At 42.9% G+C, this 27,666-nt stretch overlaps 1 protein-coding gene across 1 annotated transcript in view; it reads right to left on the bottom strand.

Moving 5' to 3' along the window:
* PCP4 (Purkinje cell protein 4) overlaps positions 1-20,113 on the bottom strand; it is a 53,984-nt gene extending 33,871 nt beyond the window's left edge. The window contains exons 1-2 of the mRNA XM_032207815.1: positions 20,068-20,113; positions 420-471 (exon numbers count right to left, since the gene is read on the bottom strand). Of these exons, the coding sequence (XP_032063706.1) occupies positions 420-471; positions 20,068-20,076 (61 nt within the window). The 5' untranslated portion in view covers positions 20,077-20,113. The remainder of the gene's footprint in view (positions 1-419; positions 472-20,067) is intronic.
* Between the last annotated feature and the right edge of the window lie 7,553 nt (positions 20,114-27,666).

Below are 27,666 nucleotides of genomic sequence, written 5' to 3'. Positions count from 1 at the left end.
GGCTAAAATTAGGTGGGAGAATGAGACCACAAAAACTATGTAAGTCCTCATAATTCATTTACTTCTGCTCACCTTCCCCATTCAGATAGCAAAAGCTCATAGTATTGAACCTAATCTCTTGTGTTCTTTTTTCACATACCAAGCAGTGTTTTGTTCTAGCCTCATTTGTATCTGCACTGTCTTATACAGAGTCCTTTGGTTTACCATAGCACGAGCCCATAATCAAGTCTCTTCTTAAATACTTGACTTGAATATACAAAGGACACAATCCCACTAAGTCCTTCTAGTTTTTCAAACACATGCAAGAGATAACAGAAAAAACAAGGCTGATGCTGTCTGACATCTGTCATTACAGTAAAACCAAATTTTGACTCATTTTGGCTTTATATTCTTCATCAAGAAATATAGTCTACCCTTACCGTTCTCACCAGATGTCTTGTCTTTTCCATTTGTAGCTCCAGTTCCTTGTCTCTGGTAGAGAAGAAAAAAAGAAAAAAAAAAAAAAAAGTGTTTAGAAGAAATCTGGATGTGCATTTTCCCCTTGGAGTTACTAGCAGTTACGGCCTGATTTTTCTTCAATACCTTGGATAGTCACTCAACCCCATATAATGCTGCTTTGAAAAACTACCAGCCAGAACAGAATGCTTGGTACCACCTCGGCACAGCTGTATAACCATGCGTGGAACTGTACACAATTAGCACCTGTTAATGATGGGCTCCATGTAGTCAAATGCAAGGGTATGGACTGCAGTAGGACATTCCCACAGGTCTCTGCCATGCCTCCATTACCATGTTTCTTTTGATCAGACCTTGGTCAGAAGACTTGCATTTCCCTTTTTGTCCAGAAGCAGAGATTGAACTTCCCACTTGAATTCACCAGGTTAAAGAAACAGCCTCACCACGCTCCATGAAGCAAACACTGATGTAAGTCTTGTTACTAAGTGACAAGTGGCAAATACCAGCACAGCCCAAACAGATACTCACAGAGGCAAAGCTGCATCAGTGTGGTTACACTTCTGTAATTTACTAGCTTAGGAATGGCTACTCAATGAAAATTATGCTGCATCCCCCAGAGACTGCCTCTTGCAGGTAGAATTAAGGTACTTTAGCAAACTAGTACAGTAAAATTTGCATTTCTTATGCAAAATTATTCATACTTGGGTATATTACAGAAACAGATTAAAGAATCCATCCTCTAGGGCTGTCCATGTGGAGGAAAAAAAAAAAAAAAAAAAAAAAAAACAGGCATATTCACAGTGAATAAATCCAGCTGCATTCAGAGGCAGCACATTTTCATGTATCAGGGAAGTTAACAACTGCAGCTGCACTGCAAACCAAATGGTTTGTGTCATAATATGGATGGTCATATTCATTCTGCTATGAAAAATCATACAGGCATACTTATCCTTTGGTATTTACTCTAGAATAGCTGGTTAAAACCTCCTCTACTGATCTGCTTTCTGTACTTCATCTCCCATGAAGGTTGAATTTTCAGGGTATTCTGTGATAATCATGGCATAAGTGCAAAATCTTCATGTCCACTCTTAGCTCTTATTAAGAAAGCCAGAAGGAGAAAGTTCTTGTTATCCTCCCGAAGGGGTTGAAAAGAGCTACATATGGTCTCTCATGCATCTACATGCCTATGGTGGGGTTTCTCATCTTTCTTCCTGTAGCAGACTCCAGTGCATGTCTCTGCTCCACTGCCTTTGCCTCTTATCTCACACTGTGCAATGAGACAGAATCCCTCCAGAAAACAACTCTGAGTCCATCATCACAGCTACTGTCTCCCTATGCAATGGAAATATATTTTTGTTTCTTTCTGGAGCCCTAGCGCCTACGACAGCAGAGAAAACTTAGTCAATAATGCTAAAGAATGGGATCCTAAAGGGATAAATATTTTATTTGTATAAAAGTATAAATTAAGAACAGCCAGAAGTCAATAAATCCACCCAGAAAACAATTTTGCTAAAGACGTTAACATTTTTGCTTTTATTTGAAGTTTGATTAACATTCCAATATTTCAGTTCCAATGCATATCTCAACCCAGATTTCATCACGCGAATTTACCATGACTTCCTAAAAAATAATATAACGGATTTTTACTATCTAAAAAATGGTAACTACATTGCCTTTTTTTTTTTTTTTAATTTATTTTGAAATGCTTTTTTCAGGTTGTCTGTCCTCCTGAGTGTTTCTGGCTGTGCTGCTTAGCTGTTATGAAGGCTTCTCTTCCCTCCCTAGGCTATACCTGTCAGGGTTGGTCTGCTGTTATGGAGTGCTGGAATATGGATGCACGCATTTTGTGTCTCAGGATTTCCCCTCTGGGAGAGGGGAAAGTTCTCATAAAGAAAGCAAATGAAATCTCAGCTTCAGTCGATAAAAATTTTTTCTATTAATAAGGTCAATATTGTTTTGTAAGTTTGAAATCAGTCTAAACACACTGCAGCCCTTTGTTTGGAGGCCATCGGACATATGGAGAACGATGCCTGAAAGTCTGTTGAACAAGCTTCTGAAAGCTTTTCCTTCTCTGCCACATACATATTTATTTCTATCTATAAGCTCTGTGCTGTTTTCCAAGTGAGTGCAACACATCTGAAAGCAAGAATCAGTTTCTTGTTAACAAGGCGTTGCAACTGTTATGAAAAAGCCATATACAGCATGGTCATTCACCTGTAAAGCCTTTTGCCTTTTGTTTCTCTACATTCAGTGGACCTGCTCTTTAAAAAACAATTTCAAGATGCTGATACTATTAGCACCTGGAGCCTCTTGCTCCTTTCTTCACCTTTCCTGATGCTACCACAGGCTGCAAAACAAGGCTTAGATTTTTAATGTCATCCAAAGCACAGGAGGACTGAACACGAGGAGGAGTTGCTGGGGGTATTTTCAGGAACCAATGGATGAAAACCCTTCAAAAGCTGGTATAACTGATATTGTCCTCAGACCCAAGAGATCAAATTAAAAACACTAAAATACAAGAAAAGCAATATTTATTTGTTTTGTTTTGTTCTGTTTTTCTGGTTTTGTTTTTAAACAGGCAACCTCCAAGTTGTAGATCATATTTTTAAAAGCTAAAAGCAGTCTGATTCTTCTGTTTTGTATAACTTGTATCCAGCTTCCCTCATTTAAAGCTTCTAAAATTTTCTAGATCCTCTAAGGCAAGCACTAGGACAGAAACACTGAAGAAACTGTCCATTAGGTATGAAAAAAGAAACATCAGAGCCAAAACGAACATGAGGGCAAAAACATAATGATTATCCACCAAAACGGGATAAACAATTTTGTTGCTGTGTTGCGTAGGAGGAAACATAGTTTATGACTGCTTGGGGCTATATTAATTTTTAACTCAGCGGTTTTGCAGAACATCAAAGGCACATCGTTAAAAATGTCTCCAGAATCAAAGTCACTCCCAATTTGTCAGAAGAGAGAGGAAGAAGGGCTCCTGCCATATGCCAAAAGCCACAGCAAGAGAAGAACAGCTTTACTTTCCTGATAAATTCTCATTGCTATGCACAACAGCTAGATAATGTTGTATAACAACTACACAAATTAGTCCCCTAGGTGTACAAACTAAGGTCAACATCGAGTTTTCAGCCAGAAGGACTTCTCAATAAGAAAGTTAAATTACTGCAGTAGAGTTTTCAATTCATTCTTCTAACCCATCCTGCACTCCCCAGCTTAATTTTTGATTTTTATCTTATAACACTCCCTTCTCGTCTTGAAATTTCCTGACCTTTTCAGATAGGCTTCAGCACCTCAGCATTAGGGATTGAATCCAGGTGTTGATTACTAAGTTTCCTGGGGGAGAAGGACTGTTTGTTTTTTGATGAGCTGCAGAAAGCCCAAGATCAGTGAGGTGAAACTGCCAGAAGCCCTGACAAATGGGGCTTTACAGTAATAACATTATTCTACTTTTTCATCCCAGTGCAGGGACGATACGATATAGCACACTGTATCCCAGCAAAGCAGTGGCTGCAGATTTTTAGATGTATTTTATTTCTACATTGAAGTAAAAAGAGCATGCAAAAGTAAAATTAAAAGACTCAAAACAGGGGAAAGGTTTTGTAAAGTTAATATCTGAAATGGCCAGTGTGGCCTCGACTCAGGATAAAAATAATTAATTTCACCGACATATGAAATATGTTATAAGGATGTTCTGTTCTCATAGACTAAAGGGACAGCAGTGAAATCTGTGTATATCCTAAGCTTTTAAGCCTCATTTTGCTACCAGGTCCATCTCTAACACAAAAGTCATTAGGTGTGTGACAGAAGGAAATACATGTTAGTACAATACAGCACAGAAGCGTCTGTCAGGGGTCAGCCAGCAAGGAAGAATTTAATCCGCACTGCCATCACCACCATCTGTTCTCCCTACAGAATCCTCTGTAAAATGTATAAATTGTACCCTAACTATTTCATCAGCGTCTTTTTTCATAGCCTTCTGCTTTAATCAATGAGTTCAGCTGCTTTAGCATCAGAATGAAAAAGAGTACTGAAAAACACACTTTAGAAAAATTTACAAAGTTGGTAACTTTTCTGCAAATAAAAATGTCATGTTAAGTATCTGCTTAAGGACTTTCCATGTTTTCCATCTAAGTACAGCTTGTAATTTTCCTAGTCTTCAGCAGAATGAGGTAACAGCAATTGATAACCTGCTGTTTTTCAGAACTAAATATATCCTGTACAGTACCTTGAATTATTACAGTTGGTGTGGACTTCTTCTGGGAACGAAGGAAAACAAAGCTCATTCAAACTCTTGCAAAGAACTACTCTATGTCAGAAACTAGATGAAGACCCGGAATTTAAGTATGGGCAAGAATCAAGCAGCCACGACCTGGAACAGGTGGAGATACACTCTGCAGTATTTGGAATTTATATAACTAATTAGGTTACATTGTTATTTACTGGAGATTTCTGGTTTGTTGTGTTTGACAGCCTTTTTAGGGTCATATATTGGCTTGAAACTATAGCACTCAGCGTTTGCACATTTAGGTGTGAGAAACATCATTCTTTGCCACTCTTAACCATACCTTGGAAAATTATTGCTAATAAGGACAAAAGATATTACTGTTAAACTTAAAAAGTTGAGAATTGGAAACAAAAAGATGCTTCTGTGACAGGTTTCTGTTTACCAAAGTTCCCAAGGGATATCTGGCCTCTAAGTAATGGGGCCCAAACTGCAGTGACACTTCTTTATTTTTATTTTATTTGTGTGTGTGTGTGTAGGGGGGCGGGGGGGGTAGGAGTTATATATCAAAGAGCATAAAAATGAACAACTGGGTGAGCAATACAAGGTGCGTTACTGGAGAGCCATTCACAGACTCTACTCTCACACTCATTATCTCCAATTTTAAGTCTCCAAAACTAGTCTGTGGTATATCCAGGTGGTAAATCTCAAACAAACTGCTGTGGCAGTACAAGTTCATTCACATCTGTAACAGCTAATCACCAAAAAACACTTACAAGCAGAATTGAAGAGTCCCAGAGAAGCTTGAATATCATTATGAAAACTGTACTAGAAGTTAAGTAAACTTTCCTCACTTGTCCCTAACAAGTTTCTCCCACTTTTTTTCCCCACTACAGACCTTGTACTGAATATTTATGAGATGAAAGCATCCTTCAAAGCCCACATTTAAGGTAACGGCACCAAGTACAGAACATCCAGCCAATATTTTGTCTGAATGAGGGGTGAGTCTGATGACTTCTTACACATCTTTGCAAGAAATCACAGATCATACCTTTTGTGCACCTGGACAGACTAGAAAAAGATTTATCAAGACAGGCTTCAGTACAAAGCAGTCCACTCCTTTTTTATGACCAACAGTTTCTGGTAGAAGTGACTTTCTGGAGACTACCACTTTTCCTGGGTGCTCACACCCTAGGATCTCAGTTCTTTGTGCAAGAGTAGAAACCCACAAAGCACTTTCTCCACGTGTCCCTTTACACAATGGGAATTCTCTATGGGCTGCTTTCTGTCCTGTGTTGCCTGGGCAGCATAATATTGTCGGAGCAGGAGTGCCAGAATCCATCTTTCAATACCGGCTGTCAAAATTAAATGATCCCTGGCACCCTGACTATTTCTGTTATTATCTTCATGGGTCAAGCAGTGTCGTACTTGACTAGCTCTTGATTGTCCTTAATTTTATTAAGGACCTCCTATAGCTTTTTTTATAAATTAAACCCCCACAAGTGGTCTGGGATGAACCGATGTGATTCACGCTGCAGGAGCTAAAAATTAGCATTTGAGCAGTAATAGTTTTCTATAACTTTTGTAGTCACTAACAGCACATGAACATGCACACACATGCACACAGACATCCTAGCAAACAAGAAAATAGTCCTCAGAAATTAACAACATAGCTGTGGATAACTAGAGACGCACAGGGTACTGCATTTTCCTGGGAAGGAGGACACACAGGCTTAAGCACTGCCTATGTGGGGTGAATCCAGAGCTCCCGTAGGACAGCACAGGGAGGCATGCTGGTGGAGATCCCGGCCCTCCTCTTGAACCACTGGACGGACAGCCAGGCACAGAAAAGCAAAGGGAACTGAAATTTTGGGCCAGAGAGATGCTTTTTGGCTTGAGAAAAGCCCTCAGAAAAGGCATGTCTAAGGCACATGGACAGCAGAGCAGGAGCACCCAGCACACTTCCAGGGCAAAGAAGGATGCAGCTAAAGAAGGCAGGCAGAGCATCACTGCCTGGGATGCAGGAACCCACTTACAGTGCTGTATTTATAGATCCTAATAGTGCAGAGGAGAACTTTCCCTGTGCCCCACTTTCACCAACACTGCGCTGCAATTTATAAATCAACACAGGGAGAACCTGCTGATTTCGTATTCAAATTTTTTTTTTTTTTCAGAGGCAGGGATTAATGGAATCTTTGAAGTTAATTTTGAAAGCAGCTGCAAGAATGTATTTTCCAAATCCTGTTAATTACCGTGCCAGCCATGAGAAGTAATCCCTTATTTTTTTCTGCAGGAAACACAGGGCTTGATCCTGCAAGGCTTATTTACAGGGGTAACCCACATGTGGACAAGTACTTGTCTTTACTTCAGCAGCATTACTTGCTTTAGTACGAGTTGGAACCTCACTGCAGTACTGTGAGATCCCTAAACTTCACATTAGGTTTTGTCAAGCAAAGGGTAAACAGAGTAAAATTAACTGTGGAATAAGCCTTCAAACACCAATTGCCAAAAAATTACCTCAGCTCTCATTTGGACAAGGCTGGTACAGCCCATATCCTAATTACCCTGCAAATTGATAAAGAGGAAACATCAAGGTGACCCAAGAGGAATATTTCAATTACATAAAAGTAGATTGATTAAGCTGAGTGATATAAATGAAAAATGACTGAGGTTTTTAAGGTGGTCCCTTCTTTTTTTTTTTTTTTCCTCCTATTATTTCTTATCTACTGGTAGCATCAGATTTGGTACCGTGGTTCTAGAAAGGGCTGTTTTGGGCAGGAAACCAGTCTTGAGAACTCCCACTTCTCCGTCTGACCCAATCCAGCCATGCTTCTCCATCCCCAAGACCTCATTTGTCTGGACACAAGTGTTTGCAAGGTTATACAGAAAACAGCAGCAGTACGATTATTGCAGTGAAAGGTTAAGATTTCTGCAGAGCTGTGCTGAAAACAAACATTGAAATGATGCAGCTGAAATAAATAAATAAATATAGAGCTTAATTGTCTCTTTCCATCACTTCAGTAATGTAATTGACATCTCCCACCCACAGCTGTTTCAGTCCAACAGAACAGGCAACAGTCTGCAACGTGGGGAGAGAGCACTGCAATTTAGCACTGGGAACCAAAAATCTGAGCAGGTCAGTGCTTCCTTCTGAGTACTAAACCATACCTTGCTTTGAAACATTCAAGAAACTTTTTCTCAATTTCTCTAAAGCACAGTGGGAACCACTATAATCTTAGGCTGCTGGCTACAGGGGGATAAAGATGTAATACCCCTAGCTCAAAAATGAGGGAGTACAGCGGGAAGGCAGCAGAATTTCAGTCTTGTGAGCAGAGCTGGAAGGTACCTCTGTTAGTCCCTGGCCCCTACGTACAACCCAAGGACAGCACTAGCAAATTCTATGCCAAGCCAAGTCCTGCAAGCCTCCAAGGGCAGAGAATCCAAACCCTCTCTGGGTGATCTGTTCCAGCACTGCTGGGAAAACATCTCTTTACATCCCACAAGGATTTGGGCAGTTACTTTTATACTGAGATGGGTTTCTCCTAAAGACCTGGACTGTAGATGAATCTAAAATTATTGGTAAGAAGGATTTAGAAGTCATGGTGTTCTAATCAAAAAATGGTTTGGAGTCATTAAAATTTTTTAATTTTTAATTATTTTAGTGTTCCTGATGTGAAATATTTTGTTTGCTGCATAGATCCCCCAAAATTTAATCACTGGTCAGCTCAACGTGGATCTGCATCTCCCTGTGATGTTACATTACCTCCTAGAAATCTCTACCTGGCAAGGGAACAAAAACATAGAGCAACAGAAGTACCTGAAGCGCTGCATCCATGCAGCCAGGCAGTACCAAAACAGCTCCCAGACAGAAGCAGTCTAGTCGTGTTCAAATAGCTTGCCTCTGCTGTAAGCCTCGGCTGTCTGTGCAGGCAGAGCAGACAGATAATGGCAGCTGACTGTGGTACTTGATTAGGAGCAATTCAGAACCTTGGGGATCAAGTGTTTGGATTCAGAAGGGATCCTGGGTACCCTTTAATATTAGCATCCCTGGATAGGAAGAGTGCCCGAAACCAATTAAGGGGTCAGGCTCCTTGCTCAGGCATGATATAACTGATTATGGATGGTGGTTGGTTTTTTGTTTTTTTTTTTTTTCTTACAAGTATTTACTTTATATTTCATTCTTCCAAACCTTTCTGAAATTCAGGGTAATTTAATTCACTGAGATACAAGCCCAGCTGTAATTGAGTTAGGGGCTGTCTTCAAGGGACAGCTTGGTTATTAATGGCAAAAGTCTGCGCTGACAAATTGCTTCATATCTGATCATATCGACTTTAACATTATTAAAACAGACTGTGTGTGCATCTCCCCAGCCTGCAGAAGTTCTGGTCTTTTTGCTGTTGGCTTTTTTATTTCCAGCTGTACAGTTCAAACCAAATTTGTTCTCTCTTTCCATTTCCCTATATATTTCAGAGGTAAACAGATGTTACTACAGCCTTATTACAGATGTTATTACAGCCTGCTAGAGCTGGCCAGCTGGGTTTTGACAAGGTATTCATTACGGCAGCTTCCAGTTGCCACACAAAGCAACTTTCTGCCCCTACTGTAAGGCAAATCCTTCTGATTTTTCAAGACGACAGCAAGAGGAAGCAGCATGGACGTTTATGCATCGCTTTACCCCCTCGGGCAGCCTGCGTGGTCACAGACAGCTACCACAAGCATCCCCAGAGCCATTTGCTGTTCCAGCAGCAGGGAAATCACCAGACACGGATGGAGAGCACGCAGCAGCCTTGGCAGCGCACCCTGCCCAGGGGCCGGCCGCACAGAGGGATGACGCAGACCTGTTATCTTTGGCCCCGTGCCACCAGGGGATCCCTGCAAGGGGAACCCTGAATTGGCAGCTGAAGCAGCCTTTAAATTGGGCTGTGCTCAATGGAGGATTTGTCCCACATTGTTCAAACCCGTATGGAAACCGGCCCTCTGAGACTTTGGGGGAGCTGCTTTGTTCAAGCTCGATACAGCTCAGAACAAAGCTGCCTTGGCACCACGAGCCTAAACAGCAGCCAAGTGATTAGAAATAAACCCACCACACTAAGAAGGAGAACGACCAGGGTGATGCACAAGGTCACTTTGATTGCCAAGCGTCAGGGACAGCAATCATACGTGTTCATCCACAGAAAGCAGGAAAAAAAAAAAGAAAAGAAAAAAAAAATGCTAGATCACTAGCTCTGTCCAAGAGCTGGCTGAAAAATTGGGATTTCCGCATATCAGAAGTTCCCATGACCCTGCATCTGCTCAGTGAAATTGATGCTACTATCAGCTTCATTATTAATAGCAGCAGAGAAATTAAGAAAGCAATTTTCAGTGTAGCTGTAGGTAGTTCCCAAGCTCATCTGCTCCAGGACTAAATGTTCTCCAGTTCCTGTAGTGCCCTAGCCTTGGAATGAGTCCAGGGGAAATCACCGAACCACAGGATGATTTGGGTAGGAAGGGACCTTAAGGATCACCCAGTTCCAGTCCCTCTGCCGTGGGCAGGAACACCTTCCACTGGACCAGGTTGCCCAAAGCCCCATCCAGCCTGGCCTTGAACACCTCCAGGGACGGGGCATCCACAGCTCCTCTGGGCAGCCTGTACCAGTGCCTCACCAGCCTCTGAGTGAAGAATTGCTTCCTAATATCTAACACAAGCCTACCCTCTTCTAGTTTAATGACATTACTCCTTGTTCTATCATTGCACTCCCTGATAAAGAGTCCCTCCTCAGCTTTCCTGCAGGCCCCCTTTAGGTACTGGAAGGCTACTGTAAGGTCTCCCCGGAGCCTTCTCTTCTCCAGGATGAACAACCCCAACTCCCTCAACCTGTCTTCACAGGAGAGGTGCCCCAGCCCTCTGAGCATCCTCATGGCCCTCCTCTGGACTTGTTCCAAGAGGTCCATGTCCTTCTTGTGCTGGGGCCCCAACTGTACCCACCTGCTCTGAGTGGGGTCTCATGAGGGCAGAGCAGAGGGGCAGAATCCCTTCCCTTGCCCTGCTGGCCACGCTACTTTTGATGCAGCCCAGGATACAGTTGGCTTTCTGGACTGCAAGTGCATATTGCTGGCTCACATCCACTTTTTCAAATCTGGCCAGACAGATTCACCAAAAGCTTCCCCACCACATTGTTTCAAACAACCCCCCTCTACAGTACTGTTACTTCCAATGCAAGTTCAATGAAAATTTGCATTTTCTCCACCCCAAATACTTATCTGTCACTCCATCATCAGTCCCCCATTATGTACCAAGGTCCATTCTTCACTTTGTGCCTTGAATATGAAGTGGAAGAACAATGTTACCCAACTAGACGTTTTCACCTTACTAACACAAAGACATGACAACCGATCATGCAAACACATTAAAAAGAGGACTTTAATGTGCTCCTCCAGGAAATAAAGCCATGCATTCATTGTTAATATCCTAACAGACACATCCTGTGACTAGATAGAAAATACATTCCTTAGAGAAGTTTTGTGCAGAAAGCAGATTACAACACTCATTTAGATCCAGCTTTGCGCTGTCTGACACACTGCAGTCTGACAAAAACATCTATTAATTTAAGTCTTACATGACATGACCACAAAATATAGTTAGAATTGAGATTTGCAAGATTTATTTTTTTGCAATTCACACTATTACTGCTAGATACTTAGCTAACTATGTTTTTGCATCTGTAGATCTGTATCATAAGCCCAGCTCCAGGATGTGCACCAAGCTTTCAGCCAAAGCAAGCAATACAAGGCAGAACTAAGAAATCACTGCACCAACTCCTGCAATCTTACGTGAGAGCTTCCTTTGGCTTGGCTTGGATGCCAGTGCTGTTCCATAGCTTGGGAAATGAGCTGAAGTGATAGCTAGCCATGTCTGACTGGACAATTAAAATCGGCATGAAGTTGGCCTGCCTTAGGCATTTGGCTGACCTGCTTAAACTGCAGCACACGTGTGCTGGCACATGCATTTCAAAAGTGTGCCAAGCCAACAATGTGCTTGCTCTCTTTTCTATTGCTGAGTTATCTGTCAGATCTAAGTGGAGTAGTGATACATATGAAGTAGCTATGAAGCTTCATGTTTTGTTTTTCCACCATTTCCAGAAAGCTGTCTGCCTAGCCTAATTTGTAGCAGTTTCCATCTTCTATCTCCCTTCACCTCACATTTCACTAATACATGTTAGGAATTCAAGGAATTGGCTTTCAGTGTTGCTCAGATTTCTTTCCTAAACATCACACAGTATCTCAAGCTCCAATAAAAGACATGGTACAGAGTATTTCAACTAGTGTTGAAATTCTGCTTTAAAATTTGATATGCAGAATATTCAGTAATTTAAAAATAGTTTAATCATTGGGATTTAAAAGAGAAGCATATTTGCTGCAGTGGGAAGGTAGAGACAGCAGTAGTCTCATTACTTATACCATTAGAAAGTAGAGAATAAAAAACATGAGAAATCAGATGAAAGGCATGCTTGTGATCTTTATAAGAATTGTTTTTCTGTCTCTGTATCTGTCCCCTACTGCTCCACCTGAAACTTGGACTTGATCACTGTCATGTTTTCATATTTAGCTAGGTGTTACACATTTTGGCTTATCTCAGGCCAGCCTCTCTCCCTCACAAGATAGCATTGCAGCTACCTCCTGACGTCTACTCTCACCTTGTCTGATTTAGTGGTGAGTCCCTTCTAAATATAAGCCTACCTTGCGCATCCAAAGCCCGGTGCCCCCACCTTCTAGTAGAAGAGGACACTCCTTCCTCCCTTCAACACAACTTCACCCTAGAGCTTACTGAGGGCTTTGCTGAAACACACACCGCTTCTTTGTAGAGCTGGTCATGTAAAGCAGTATGTGGGTAGTAGGCCTGGTCAGACTTGAATCAGCTGAATACATCTGGCTTGGAAACACTAATCCACTGAGGATAAACTTTTTGTGGGAAAGTATTACCCTATCTATAAAAAGATCCTCAGAAATCACCGGTCTTCCTTCATATCCTGCATGTTATTAAGAAAAGGTCCAATCTCACTAAAATCCTCAAGGAATCAAAGATGCCTTCAGACCTATTCAGCTTTTTCTCATCTACTTTATACCCATCGTACACTTGCACCAACTTAGGAGTTAGTTATCATGATCTTGAGAATCTTTGCCTTGAAATTTATCTTCTGTAGTCAGAACGCCACCAACTCCAGTCTCAGTGCTTGGTAATCCCTCTAGTGTTAGATTTGTAGAGAACAAAGTACCGTCAAGGCAGATTAATGGCCATGATATCTGCTGTCTTGGAAAACTTATTTTGGATGTCTCGGGGTAGATGCAGATGAAAAGCATCCCCAGGCAGTACCAGCACCAGGTACTGTCTGCTTTCCAGTGCTCTCTCCAGGGGTTTTGAAGCTGTGTAGGTCCCTAATTTCCCTGAAACTGCTCTTCCACCCCTTACAAAACTAAGGCACTTTCTATCAAATGCTGCTTCTCATGTGAGATTCTGATTTAACAGGAACTTTTCAGCTGTCTCACCAATTCACTTGGACGGAGCCTACTAACTGTTGGCAAGATTAACAAACTCAAGCACAACACTGCCCTGAGAGGTGTCCTGTTTCTATGGATAGATAGGTCTGGTCAGCATTTACTTGGGTGTTTCTGAACTGCACCTTTTCTGGTGATGACAGAAGGCACCTAAAATCCCTATGAATGCATCTACATCAGCATACAGCTAGCCAGGATCCCTGCAGGTCTTCGCTCTTCTCCATTTTTAGGACAGCTGTGTTGTGTGGTGATCCTACACATAACATACCCCTGCTCACACACCCAACAGCATACAGCCTTTGAGTTTAGGCCATTATAGCCTGAACATTTGTTTCCCTATATCTGGTCCTGCTACTGCATTTTCCTGGTCCTGCTGGCACTATCAGGCAGCTGGCTCCACGCTGCAGCTAGAATAAAACCAGCCAGCATAAGAGCAGCAAATAAGGGTGGTAACAAAGCAGCTCGCACCTCTTCTCCACCAGACACTTGGGCACCAAGACCCTGTTTGTGACACTAAATATACAATTGCTTGCACACACTTTGCCATAGCTAGCGCTCTCTCCCCACCCGATGACCCAGCACAACCCTCCTCACCCGTTTGCTGTCTCTAATCTGGGAATCTCTGAAGTCAGAAGGACACCACCTCTAAAAGCATTTTTGCCCCCCCCCCCCTTTTATTTTTTACTTTCAGCTTTAACAATAGATTCCCAGCACCATTCTGCCTGCTGTCACTGTACTCACAGTACCAGCTACACCTCTGCTCCAGGTCACGTTTCATGCACTGCATACTGAGGTGGTAACGTGGGAATGCTCAGTGTCTGTAAAACAATACTTTTCAAGAGGAAAGACAATTCAGCTGTAACTAGCATTCAAGGCATGTAGGCAGACAATTTTCACTTCTGACTAAAGTTGTGCTTTTTCCTCCATGTTGGCGCATAAATGAGGCTGTATGCCATGGTTATGAATGGAGCTGATGAGAAAGCACCAGCTGAACTTGGCCTAGGTGATACTTGCACAGCTTCCCCACATGGAGACCTCCCCCCAGGATCAGGCTAGGGACATGGAGTGGGGATAAACCGTGACATCCCCCAACTCCTGTCATTAAAAACAAGTTTTGCAATTGCAGTTCTTTTGTAGTTGCTTGCTCTGAGCTTACTCCATGAAGGTTGCCATTCATTTTCCTAACACAAGACAAGTAGGCTGTATGATCTCTCTTGCATCAGTTTCCATAAGAGAAATAATGAATAATTGTCACTATTAAAAGTAGAAGGGAAGAAAGATGTTAGTTATTTTTACCTGGTTTCTGTTTATTTAGCATGTCTATTTTTGTTAAACCAGTGTCCAAACAACTGAGAAAAACATGGAACACCTTTTCTTAGAAAAAGTAGGCTGTTACTCATCCTCATTATTCTCTGCAAGGCGTAGGATCCTTTTAAGTGCTACATGGCTCTGTGATTTTAAGGCTCTGTTGCAACTGACAGGATGAAGGAAGGCATAGCTTTCCTGTGATGCACACAGCCTTCTCCCAGTCCTCTTCAGCCAAGAAGTGGGTGTCTCGTGATTTACATACCCTGTGTCTAGGTCTAGCCACTCTATTACAAGTTCTTTTGTAGTGTAGTTATAGAGAAGAGAAAACCTGTAAACAATGAGACATCTTCCAAGTCACCTCAAAGAAAAAAAAAAAAAAAAAAAAAAAAGACAGACAATAGCAAACATTGGCCTGGAAATTAAGTATTTTATTAGTCAGTAATGAAATATCCAGCAAGCTTTGATAGCAGTTAGCTTCAGCAGGGACAGTGGTGGCCTACTACCATATGACATCATGAGCATGACCCAGTGTAGAAACTGTTGGAAGATGATTCTTGTAAGCTGGCCAATATATTAGATTTAGGGACATCTGACTAGAAAGTAATATGCTTTTGCAGCCTGGAACAATATTCTATTAATCTTCATGCTGAAGTGCTGGATGGAGCTTTCCCATTCTACAAATGCAGCAGTTTTTAAGTTACTCTTACAAGGAAATATGATCTGAAGCATACTTCCAAAGCTAACTGTCCTTTATTAGAGCATTGTTTTAATCTGTTGGCATTACACACATTGCAAGAATACTAACATGATTCTTTCTAAAGAGTGCATCTGCCAGCTTCGCCAAATTAAGGAGATTAACTTCCAACCTCATTTCTAAGTGCTATTTTAGAAAATGCCTTATCCCACTGAATCCACTCTGATGGAAGGAGTGGGCAAAGTGACAGATAAAAACTTATTGTTCTCCCTTCTTCCTCCTCTCTTGAGCTGCAATTCACCACCCAGCTAATAAATAGATCTGAGCTAAAATTAAAAACTGATGTTCATGCGCCTTCCCTATCCCACCCCCATCCTACAACAGCTGCAGAGTTTCCTCCTCAACCCTGCCATGCTCTTGCTGCGCTTCAGAGCTATGCAGCTGTGTAGCTGTTGTGGTTATACCCTCAGTGAAGCTGGCAGTTTAACAGCTGGGGGTCTCCACAGTATCTCAAAAAAATACATACAGAAGGGTGTCATCTTCCCACACACACCACAGAAGTCTGGCTTGCTCAGATACCCTGCAGGACTGCAAGCGCCTCAGAAGAGAACAATAGCTGCTTTAACTAACATGGCATATTGTCTCCCTACAAACACAAGTTTTGGGATTTACTGCTATCACGATTACTGGTGCTACAATCTTCACTTCGGTATTTAAATGCATCTGGTCCCAAAACCCAAGACCCCACAAGTCTTCCACCATTTCAATGGAATATATTAAGCCACATCCAGGAGAGCAATCAATGAAGTTTTCCTACTTAACTACCTGATCCAGCTTCAGTTTCAGGCAGAAACCTCCACGTCTGCCTAGTGTTTCATTCTTGGCCACATTCCTCTCCTTCTGTAACAGCCTCTTGGCAAGTTGTCTGGAGTGATTGAAACATACTCCAGGTTCTCCCTCAACCTGGAAGGAAGCAGACACCTTATGCTGCTCCACCAAGCTGGGGGCATGCCCACACCACCAGTTTTGAAAACAGCCACAGAAACTGCCTTGGTGGCAAGTGTCTCCTCCCACCCCAAAGGTGGGTGAAGCTCAGATTTCAAAGAAGTCTTTGGCCCCTGTGTAATGGCACATCGCGTTTCCAGTGATGCCTCCATCTTTGCTGATTTGACTGCCTGGGTACCTACCTGAAGGTGATCCAACCACCAAAATACACAAATTAAGTGCTTCGAGCTGCAGATGTGAGCCATTAGGCACATCCCATGAGATCTGAACTGACAGGTGATGAGCCAGAAATACCCTGCACATCCCCATCACGGGTCACACAACCACACACCCTTTGTGATCCTTTAGGAGGTGGACACAACGCAGCACTTGGTGCAGAATTCAAGAGCCCAGAGGGAATGTAAGACAACATGAAGGAGCTTGCTGCACATCAAGGGAGACGTACAAGCTGGGGTTGTCTGTATTCAAAGTGTGACAAAAAAGCATTTACGCACAGATCAAGTCCCCAGCTGAGAGACAGAGTGAGACTTCTTAATTACATGTGCCCAGTGAATTGTATGTGCCCCATTGCTTGGTGTCTGCTCCAGAAGACAAGCTGGAATATTCTTGCTGCTCTCTGGTAGAGAGACTGCTCCCCAAATATTCAGAGTTGCTGTCTCAAACCCTGCCTTAGGTGGGCACGTCAGCACCCTGGCAATCAGCAGAGCACTTCTGTCAGGTTGTGTAAGGCTTTTCCAAGGCATGCTCTTCCCCTAAGCCACAAGTGCCTGGGGCATGCGTTGATTAGGTATTTTTCCTGGATGGGTCTCCTGAAGCTAGGCACACAGATGACACATTGATGCTGAACTCTGCCCCTGCCCCAAGAATACCACTGCAGCTCTTTAATTATTAGGAAACACTTTAATATCAACAGGAAATAAATTTATCCAACAAGGCAGTCTTGTTACATGTGCTTCATCCCTAAACCACAGGGGCAGCATCCAGGGCTGTTAATACCATATCACTTGCATGTGCTCCTTCCCAAGTCCAGATCCGACTCCAGAAGCCAGAGTCATTCAGTGAAGGAGGCAGGTGTGGCAATGAATGTTGTAAAAATGTTTGTGTGAAGTTGTAAAAATGCTTCTTGTGAGCCTTCATGTGAGAGGCACTGTCACCATGACCAGGCATCATACCCAGATCATCAGATAATTAAATCACAGATAAGATGACAGGATTCATTGAAGTGAATCAAGCTAATGCCACTGTTGAGTCTAGACGCTCACTGGTGGTTGTGAATAGTGATTCAACATTATTCTATCAACCCAGTACCCAAGATCACTTGCCCCAGTTCATCCTAAGCAACCAGAGATCTTTAATGGAAGTGCTGCACCTGTCTCCTAGATGCTCACTGACAGTAGCTGACATTTTACAGCATTGCCATTCTCTCTAGGCTCATTAAAGATGAAGGAAAACACCTACAGACCTAGAGAAAAGGCTCCTTGGTTATCTGAGGACAGATTTTCCAAGTTACTTCATTAAGCACTGAAATGCATTTTTAGGTGTTGAAGTTTGAGAAGCTTCCATGCAGCTAAGTGAACCATCTCCAGTTCACACCAAGATGCATCTAGCACTAAATATGTTTGGACGCTTGCACAGTATTACTAGGTAAGCCCTTATACCTCAGCTTCCCTGGAACTATTTACAGTGCCAGAGCTTTGCCCGGCAGTCAGAGCATTTTAAACATTCAGACAAACTGCAGATGAAGTTGAAGTGTGGTTGTTGTTTTTATTTTCCTGTAGAAGAAAATTCTTCATCAGTTCTGAAAGGAGTTAGCTGCTAGAAAATAAAGTACTATAGTCAGATTAACAGCTGCTTTTTAATCTTTCTTCATTAGGAGACTGGTAATCACCGTCCATAACAGGAAATAAATCAATTTAGCTGGAGGCAGTAAAATAAGAAACCATGCAAAGTCTCAGCAAGTAACTTCCAAGGGATCTAAAAGCTCCCTTCAGAGGCTTCTACAACAGCATTTTAAGTTCCACTCAAATCCTAACAGTTATTAGCACAAGCAAAAACCTTCTCACCATCTCAGCACCACTTTCAGATAATCTTTCCATGGCTCCAGAGGAACCCTTTTTAATCACTGTCCTCAGATTTTCTGACAGATTAGGACAGAGAAAAATCAAAATATTTTTCAGTTACAGCATTACAAGCAAAATCCACCAAAACCCCCATCAAAATACAGCAAACAGATGTCTAAGGAGCTTCTGCTGATCTTTTTTTGCCTCAGTATTTAAGCAATCTTTCATACTGAGGTGGTTTGGACCAGTCCAGTTGCTTTCCCCTGCCCTTTGGAAACAGAATGGTCTTTTGAGTTAACAGCTGGCAGGCAAGCAACAGCAAGGGAGCTTTTCTTCAGTGGAGCTGTGGGCGATAAACACTCCAATGTTATCTGTTGAATGACAGTGACGGTAGGACTGAAGACACTGACTGCACTCTTAAGTGTCATCTGTATGGGGCTTAGTGCTGCACCAGAGACATCATTTCTGCCTCTGGAGGTGTGCTGGGAATACTATTCTGTTAGGCACTGGGAAGCGCATTATGAATAGACAGCCCCTGTGCTGGGATTAGCAGTGATCTTGATGTTTATTGGGACTTACCTTGCAAAAGGAAGCAACGTAACTCTAATTATCAAAGGGTAATTACTGAGCAAATACAACCAGGCACAGGACTATAACCTAACAGTGCCTTGCACAGTTGCAGCAAGCACAGCAGCATCACACTACCATTCCTCTTCAGATTATTTTTTTTCCCCAAAAAGCTGTCTTAAAGGAGTAGCCAACAGAAGTGGCAGGAGTATAGTTACTTTAAAAGCCTACTGCATGAACCCTATCCAGCTGACTCAAATGCAGCCAGGAGCAAGGAGAGGTCATGGAAAGCGTGCTGCATTACACCTGGACTGTCTGATCTCTGCAAGCAGCAGAAAAGCATGGTGAGGATTTCCTCCACATTCCCCATTTAGCCTGACCTGCAGACCAAAAGGTAAGCTGCTCCTCACAAATCTCTTAGCCCACGCTGCCACACTGCTCTCCATCTGCCTCAGGTTTACTCTTCAAGTCACTTACCTAAAAATACACCGAGTGTAACATCTGCACAGTAAGTACAGCCTGAACTTACTTGGTGTTGCTTTTTGCTTTCTGCAGGTTGCTAGGAAGGGAATATCCATTTGTTAAAGCAGCAGCAGGTCTCCTAGGACAGGAGCTAGCCCCCAGAAATAGGTGCTGGATAAGGCGTAATTGTAGGTATCTCTCCTGATCCCCCCCAAAAGGTGCACTAGAGAATTTGGGATTCTGCTAGCTGCCTCTGCCAGGCATTTGATCCACTGACCGTCAAGTAGTCATCCTGCCTGAATACACTTTTAAGAAAAAACACTAGTTTGTCCCAAGAGTGCTTCCACTGAAAGAAAAAAAGCATGACATTTTTCAGCTTATTTATTTACAAGCACACCATGATCCTTTCACGCCTGGCACTGTTTGCATTTTTTCCCCCTTAATTATAACCCTCCCCAGGACAACATTTACAAAGTTTGCACCAACTACAAGCCGGGCATTTTTCCTCCATCACCCCACACAACTTATTCCCCACCCTGCCCCTATACAAAGCCATAAATGCATCTTTTAAAGTATGAGTTTTTTTTGCTAAGTTATCACCCAGCGGTGCACATGCTCCTTCAAAGCATGAAGCACTGCACCGGTTCGTGCCCTGAAGGTGCACAGACACCTGTGGAGGCTCACTCACATAGGGTTTCAGCCCCCCCCATAGCCATGCACGCCCCGCACCCGACCCCCTCCGGCCGCTCACCCACCTCGCTCATCTCGCCCGCGCCCCGCCGGCAGCACCCGCCCCGCACCGCGCCGCGCGCCCGCCGCCCCGCGTCGCCCTTTAAGAAGCGGCGCCGCGCGCCCGGCCCGCCCGGCCCCAGCCAATGGGCGCCGCGCCCCGCGCCGAGCCCCCCTGCGCCCCCCTCCCCTCGGCATCTCCCCCCCTCCCCCGCCGCCATTTCGAGGGGCCGCGGCGCCCCCTGGTGGAGGCGGGGAGGGCGGGACAAAATGGCGGCGGGTGGAGGGGCTGGGGTTGGGGTGGTTCGTTCGCCGTCCTCAAGACGGGTCTCGAAGCTGGGGCTGCTGGCTTTGTGCCTGCCAGGCGCAGAGGGAGGCGAGGGGTGAGCTCCCCAGCCCGTGTGGCGGAGTGCCCTGATAATAATGTTAACTCCTCTCAGAGGTGAAGCGGGGAAAGTTTCGGGGCGCTGCGCTTCTCACCCGACTTTGTCCTCTCTTACGGCAGGGCTGGGTCAGCCACGGTGCGAGCCCCGCTGCCGTCGCGCTCAAAACCTTCACTGTTACTTCATCGGGCTGCTTGCCAAAGAAGATGGAAAAGAGTGCTTTCGATAATTTCCTCAGAAAAATAAATAAATAAATAAGTAAAACAAAACTTTGGAAATTATGCAGTCCCACTCCTGCATCCATCTTTTGATGGAGCACAATTACTATATTTGGCAATACACATTTCAGATGCTCTGACTCATGTATCTGTGAAGAAATATAGATTCAATTTGCTCTGGGAATGCACTCAACTCCCTCAAATTTCTCTCAAATCGATAAAAAGAAGAAAAAAAAAAGTTAAAGCGGCATTTTGGAGAGCCCTGGATTGCCAACCTTAGCACACCCAGGGTTTTTTACATTGCAGTAGCCTCTTCATCACAACCCATCTCCAGAGCTGGCCTTGACAAAGGCAGCAGAAGAAATGTGGTGAGTCCTTCCTGGAGGCCACCTTTACCTTTCACCACGCTACCTGCAGAAGCTCAGAGGCTGCAGGTTGTCCTTTGTGCACAGGATGGGGGACACGCAAGCCTTTGTACATCCATTCACTTAGACTGATAAATGTCTTTTCGTACAAACTGGCTGCCCAGACTTCTGGGCAGGAATTAAATGCTAAATTGTGATTTATCCATGCTCTGGAGAAACTTACTATTTCCCAGCAAGGTAAAAGCCATTGCAGCTCTTCTCAGTCACAGAGTCGATTCCTAATCTCAGGCAGCCATCAGGGCTGTCACCGTCTTAATTCTCAGTGAGGTTACCTGGGATCCCAGTCTTGCAGGGAAGCAGAACTACGTCAATCTCTGCAGCATCGATCCAGCACCAGGTTGAGAGCTTTCTTTTGCCCTGTTAAACACAGTGGCGCATTTGCAGTTTGTGTAGTTTCTTGACAGGTATTCGATCTTCTTTAACTTGAGCCCGTGATGTGTTTGTGGCTATTCATGTTCTTTAAAAGAAAAGGTTCACAGCACGAGGTGTTTCGAGAAGAATCACCTCACCAAATGAATGGATAAATCCTTCCATTTACAATTAGGGATCACAATGCTGCAGGATCCATTTTCTTTTTTTTTTTCCTTTTTTTTTTTTTTTAATCTTTTTTTGAGGCTTTCTCAGGTTACTGGCTGTAGCAAATGAGGGGGAAGACCCTATTTAAATTATCATCTTCAATCTTCTTTTATTATATTAATTTCACCAGGACCTCCAGTGGCATCTGGCATTTTACAAAATTGATATTAATTGCCCTGGGTCTTGGAGCAAGTGGACCAAGTAGGCAATAAGCATAATAAGAGTTCATTGCATGAGCAGCAGTTTGTTCTGCAGCTTCAGAAGTGTTAGTACAGTGTGAGGACACAAAGTAAAAATGATGTTCACCCCCTGAAGCAGATTTGTATTATGTGAAAATGTTTTCCAGTGAAAAGTAATCATTGGCACATTGCATTAGTATTTGTATTCTGACTAGAGTGCTGTTGGTCTGTGAGCTTATGGGTACAAGGCACAATGCAAACAAAAAATTCCTAAAGGGTTACTTCTGACCAAAGAGCTCGCAAACATGGTAGGCGATATAGACAGCTGAGAGAAAATCTTTTCAGCTTCCACTGACACTGTTAGGAGCCCTTTTAGTTGCAGAAAAATAAAGCTGGATCTGAAATCCTCTTGCTGCTTACCGTAGTGAAGAGAAAAAAAAAAAAAAAAAAAAAAAAAAAAAAAAAAAAAAAAAAGGCAGGAGCATGGCGCAGCCTCCTTTAGTATTGTGCCCAAACAAAATTCATTTCTTTCCCCTCCACATATTTGCTCATCCGATCCCACAAAATCACACCAAGGGGTAGCAGGATGATGAGGTGGGTCATATACACAAAGGCCACCACATGTCCTCCCTGGGTACAGCCACTGGCCACATGTCCTCCCTGGGTACAGCCACTGGCCGCAGTGGTTGCCAGTTAGCCAGCTGGGTTGCAAGTAGTCTGTGTTCATTTTGTAACTGCATGTGTAATGTGTGCTGGTGAAATATGACATAAAAATTTAATTTCTGTCCAAGAGCTGGTCTCTCCATCATTGAAACAAATGTGTCAGATTCAAGCAGAAAAGCCCAGAGTTATAATTCAGGCTGTACTCCACTGTGCGCAGAGAAGCATGCTAACAGGGAAGGTACTTTCCACCAGATTCAGCATGGGAACATACAGTGTTTTTCTTTTCTGACCTGTGTCGAGGAGTTTTCAGGCTCCAAGAGGGGCATCCTGCAGAGCACACGGAGCTGCACCCAGGAAAGCCCAGAGGTCCCAGGTCAGGGCATGAGTCGATGTGAGCTGGCTGGCGTTTTGAGGAATGAGTTGACTAGATTATCTAGCAGGAGACGTGGAGGAGGGTGGCAGTCCCTCGCTTCTCAGGGCACTGTGTTAAATTGCAGTTCATAGCCAGGTGCCAAGCTTGCTCTTTGCAAATACAGCACTCTTCTTCCACAGCAGTGATGCTGAGGGGGATGGCAATGTCCTCCACGTGATAGCTCCCTGCTTTGGGGACAGCTTGCATGTACTGTGGCATGCAGTTCCAGTATATGGTGCACCAGCTGTGCTCCTGTTCTCTCTCTCCCTCTGCACAAGTCTTGTCCTTGCCTCATGAATTCACTTTTCATACCCTGGAGAAAACTTCCACAGCCAACCAAAGCAATCTAGATATAAACTGGGGGTTGAAACACAATGTGCCTCTCTTAGTTCTTAGTGTGGCACTGCTGAACTTCACAGCACTTGGACATACGCTCACACAGACGCACAGATCCACCCTAATTCCAGGTGCAACCTGAGTTCGTACTTGTTCATTTATGAGCCAGCTTAGTTTGACATACCTCTTGCTCTGGAAAGCATAGAATTATGGAATCACGTAGGCTGGAAAAAACCTCTACGATCATCTAGTCCAACCTTTAAATGCAGCAGCAAGTTGAAATTTCTTAGAATAAAGATACCCCTAATATTCTTTTTCATTTGTGTTCTGTCATTTATACCAGCTGATGGCACCAGGTTTTAGTTTTGAGTTTTTTAAGTTTTCAGGCTTCACTGACAGCCTTTCTAGCCTCCGGCAATACTTTACCTTAAAGGTGCCCCAAAGCTCAGCTTTTACTAAAGTGCACTGCCAAGTAGTGACACTTCTAAATAGAGAAAATGTTCTAAGCTATTCTATCTTCCAGAGCCGTTATATTCTGAAAATTGACTATTAAAATACCACCTTCTTGTTCATCATGTCTGCACCTGCTATGCATTCAATCTTGTCTGCTGGCATATGACTACAATTTTACTGCCTCTTACTCCCACTTACCTGAAAGAATTAACACAGAGAAGAGCATCCAAGCTGGCTTCTGAAGCAGAAATGCTCACAGACTTCCCAGGAGTTTCACCTGTGCAAGAAGACTGAAGATGGCTCTTCTCTTCAAGTGTGAACGAGGCCTGCTTGGAGAACCATATGCTCCACATATGTAACAAAACAAGTAATTGTAGGCTCAGTCTTTGTCTGTGGCAATGCCATGTAGCTGCACAGTCTTGCTTCACTTCAAACCCCACAACTGGAGGTGCCCGGGAAGTGGGGTGGCTTTATTTAAAGTATGGCTAGCTGCAGGATCACTCCAGAAGAAACAGCAATAGAAAACACAGGGGAAGATAACTTCTCAGGCTGTTCTATTTTTCAGTCAAAATTTGATTCAAATCAAATCATCTCCCACCCCCCAAAAAAATCAATATGAAAATATGACTGTGCCTTGAAAGGTGTTCCATATTCCACTGGTGCTAAAATAGATTTGAATTTTGATTGTGACTGCAGAAACTGAAGTTTCTAAGTGCTCGAAATTGGTACACTGAAGTGAAACCCATGCCTCTTTCTCTTTTTCGTTTTATGAATTTTTCAAGAGATGGGTAGAACAACTTTACACAAACTTTCAGAAAAGGAAATCGGCGTTGCAGCTGAAATCAAGGATGCTGATTTGAAATGGAAAGGTTTTGTTTCAGAAAGAAGTGCATTTGAATAGTGGAAAACAGAAGCGGATCTGGAACGTGACCTTATTACAGAGAACAGGCTGTAATTATTGGCTTTGGTATGCTCCTTGATAGCAATAGATTTAACAAGCATAGTCCTGGACCATGTGACTGGTCGTTCATACATAATCAGCTAATTTGCCCAACTAAAAAATTGCAAATGTAGAATAAAAGCACTTTCCACAGGCTTAGCTCCCATTAGTATGCCTTTTTACCTTTTAATTAAGGAGGTAGTGGCTGTGGGTAGTTGAGGAACAAAATACCTTTGAAGATCTGGGCCTTAGGGCCTTTGTTACAATCTAACCTTTGTTCCCATGCGAGAGCAGTGATTCAATGGTTCCAACAAAATCTTACCGCTGTCGGTGTCGCAAGTATAATTTCAAATATAATCTTGAAAAATTGAGTCTTTTCTCCAGAGATTTGCATGACATGACTTACTGTACAGTATGAGTCATCTTCTATCCTTAAAAAAAAAAAAAAAAAAAAAAGCAATACCCAAATATAAGTGTCAATTCTCCAGTCTGGATAAAGAATTTTGAGGGATGCAATTCCTAGAAGTGTCCTGAACTTTGGTGTAAAGAAAGCCACTCTCTCAGTTTAAGTCAAATTCCTGAAACCTTTCAAAGCCTGAAGTGTGCTGTGGGTTTTGACTCTTTTATTGGCTTTTGATTTGCTGAGGAGAAAGGATATGAAAATGTATAGCATTCAGGTGTTACTTGGCACTTACCCGTGGCAGTTAACTTTTTAATTAAACGGTAAAAAGACATATTAATTATCAGTTAACAATTTTCAATCTCTGTACAGACAAAGGAATTAATGTGATTAAAAAGATCCACAACAATTACAGTTTGCAGTGTGGAGAGAGAAGGAAGTTTAAAGCATACCTCCTTCCCTTACTTTAGTGACTTTGGGGAAATTAAGGTTAAGGGCAAAGTTCTGGTGTTTTCTGTGTCCTTTAGATTAAACAAGCAAAGTAAAAAATCAAATGGGTCCCCCTAAAATTCTCAGTAGTGTCTTACAAAAATGAAGGATTTTGTTCCAATACAAGCTGAGAGCATTAGGCGTTCCATATATCTGTACATATATGAATTTAGACAGCAAATGTCAAGGTGAGGTGAGATAAGACATCTAGGAGGGTATCATTGGTCCTGGGCTGTTGCATGGGAGCCAGGGTTCAGGGAGCCTTTTCCCCTCTGTGTACTCGCTAAATCCGTGTTCTGCACAGAGGATGGATCTAGAAGGCTCCCAGCTTCAGAAGGGCTGAAGTACATTGCAAAGGTAACCAGTGCCAGTGTTCACCTCTGCTCAAAGCTCAGAGATTATAGTCTTCTCTCCCACCAGAAAGCTGGTATGACCAAAAATGAAAGGCAGTGCTAGTGCTCTAAGACCCCCTCCACTGTGCACCACACAGCACTGCCACAGTGATTGCCGGATCCACTGGATTCCTTGTTCTTGTTCTCTATAGTGGCATAGTGCTGAACTGCAGAAGGGTTTCTGTCCTGTTTGCTTTTCATCTTTAGACAGAGCAGAGGCTTCAAAACAACCTCTGATCTTTGTGTCACAGCACTCCCAAGTTTTGTCAGACATTTTACAGGAAAAAAAAAAAAAAAGTCAAGAAGTCAAGACATCCAAACTCTTTCTTTCCACTTGCCCTAGAAACATTTTAGTGCTGTATTGATAGTAATTATACATAACATATTCCAGTAAAAGGAATTTAAAGTCACCAGGTCAAGCGATCCATAATTGGTGGCTGCCAAAATGAAGATCCCAGTGCAAATGTATTCCAGCTCTGCTCTTACCTCACACAAACACAAATTTGGGTTCTTCATGTTCTAAGGGGGCAGGAGCCTGCCTCTGCTGGGCAGGATGCTCCAGCTTAGGGCATGAATCAAGAGCAAATAGTTAGATGGAGAGGGAAAAGTTTGTCATGTTTGGGCTCATGCAAAAGAAGATCAATAAAAAGAAGAAAGATTTGTCTCTGTTGCATAGCATCTTTTCTGATATATTTATAGATATCTGAAGTTTTGGAGTTCTCAGCCTCAGCTTCTGGTGCCTTTTTACCCTGATGTACCTGGCTTATAAATGGAGCTAGTTAAAATTACCATTGTATAAGAGATTGGCTGGAGGTAGGAAGCTGGATATAGATAATTTCACAGACTGGTTTGGGTTGGAAGGGACCTTAAAGACCACCTGGTTCCAGCCCCTGCCATGGGCAGGGACACCTCCCACCAGACCAGGTTGCTCAAAGCCCCATCCAGCCTGGCCTTGAACACCTCCAGGGATCCACAACAAATATGGACTCGATTATCCAAAGGTCTCTCTTAGTCCTATTTCCTACCTTCAGCTTATTCATGAAATAAGATCCGTTCCACTTATCAAAGTAAGAATATTTAGTTACCATTCAGAAAGGGAGCTGGTCAAAGAAAAAGTAGGATCAGCACTTTTTTGATTTCTGAGCCATGAAGTGCAACAACAAACCAAGATAAATTGCACTGGCTTCTAGAAATATCCATTTAGCAACAGGCATACTCAGAGATACAAAAACAAGCACTTTAACATAGCCCGTTCTGTGTCACTGAGTTAAATCTCTCCTTATAGCAATGGTTAGAGGAGTATGAGGGGGGGAAGGGAAAGAAGACATAAAATCTGAGAGAAGAAAACAGCTATGCGTGTTCAGCATCTGAAGACCTAACCAGATGAGTATCTCTGATGAGCTACCAGTATGAGTAACCAGATGAGCAGATGTGGCTTGTTTGACTGACTCTTTTTTAATGAAATTATTTGGGTTTGGTTTAGTTTTCCTTAGAAATGTTAAAATAGAGATGGAAATAAAAACAACTAACAGCAAACTAATGGGAATGAATTACTTCTCACCAAAAGCATTTCACTTTTAAAAGAGAAGAAATGTTTAGATCTGTTTCCTTCATCTTTCTTCTATAATGTCCCTGTTATCAATAATAATGCCTCGTTCTTCCATTTCCTATGGGCTAGTGGTGACATTTCAGCTGAATGGCTGATGACTTTTTGGAGGGCCTTGTCTACCTTCCACACCTGCTAGAAAGCGCTCTTGCT

This window comes from Aythya fuligula, chromosome 1, assembly GCF_009819795.1.
Source record: "Aythya fuligula isolate bAytFul2 chromosome 1, bAytFul2.pri, whole genome shotgun sequence".
Taxonomy (NCBI): Eukaryota; Metazoa; Chordata; class Aves; order Anseriformes; family Anatidae; genus Aythya; species Aythya fuligula.
This window is presented reverse-complemented; position numbering and strand designations above follow the sequence as displayed.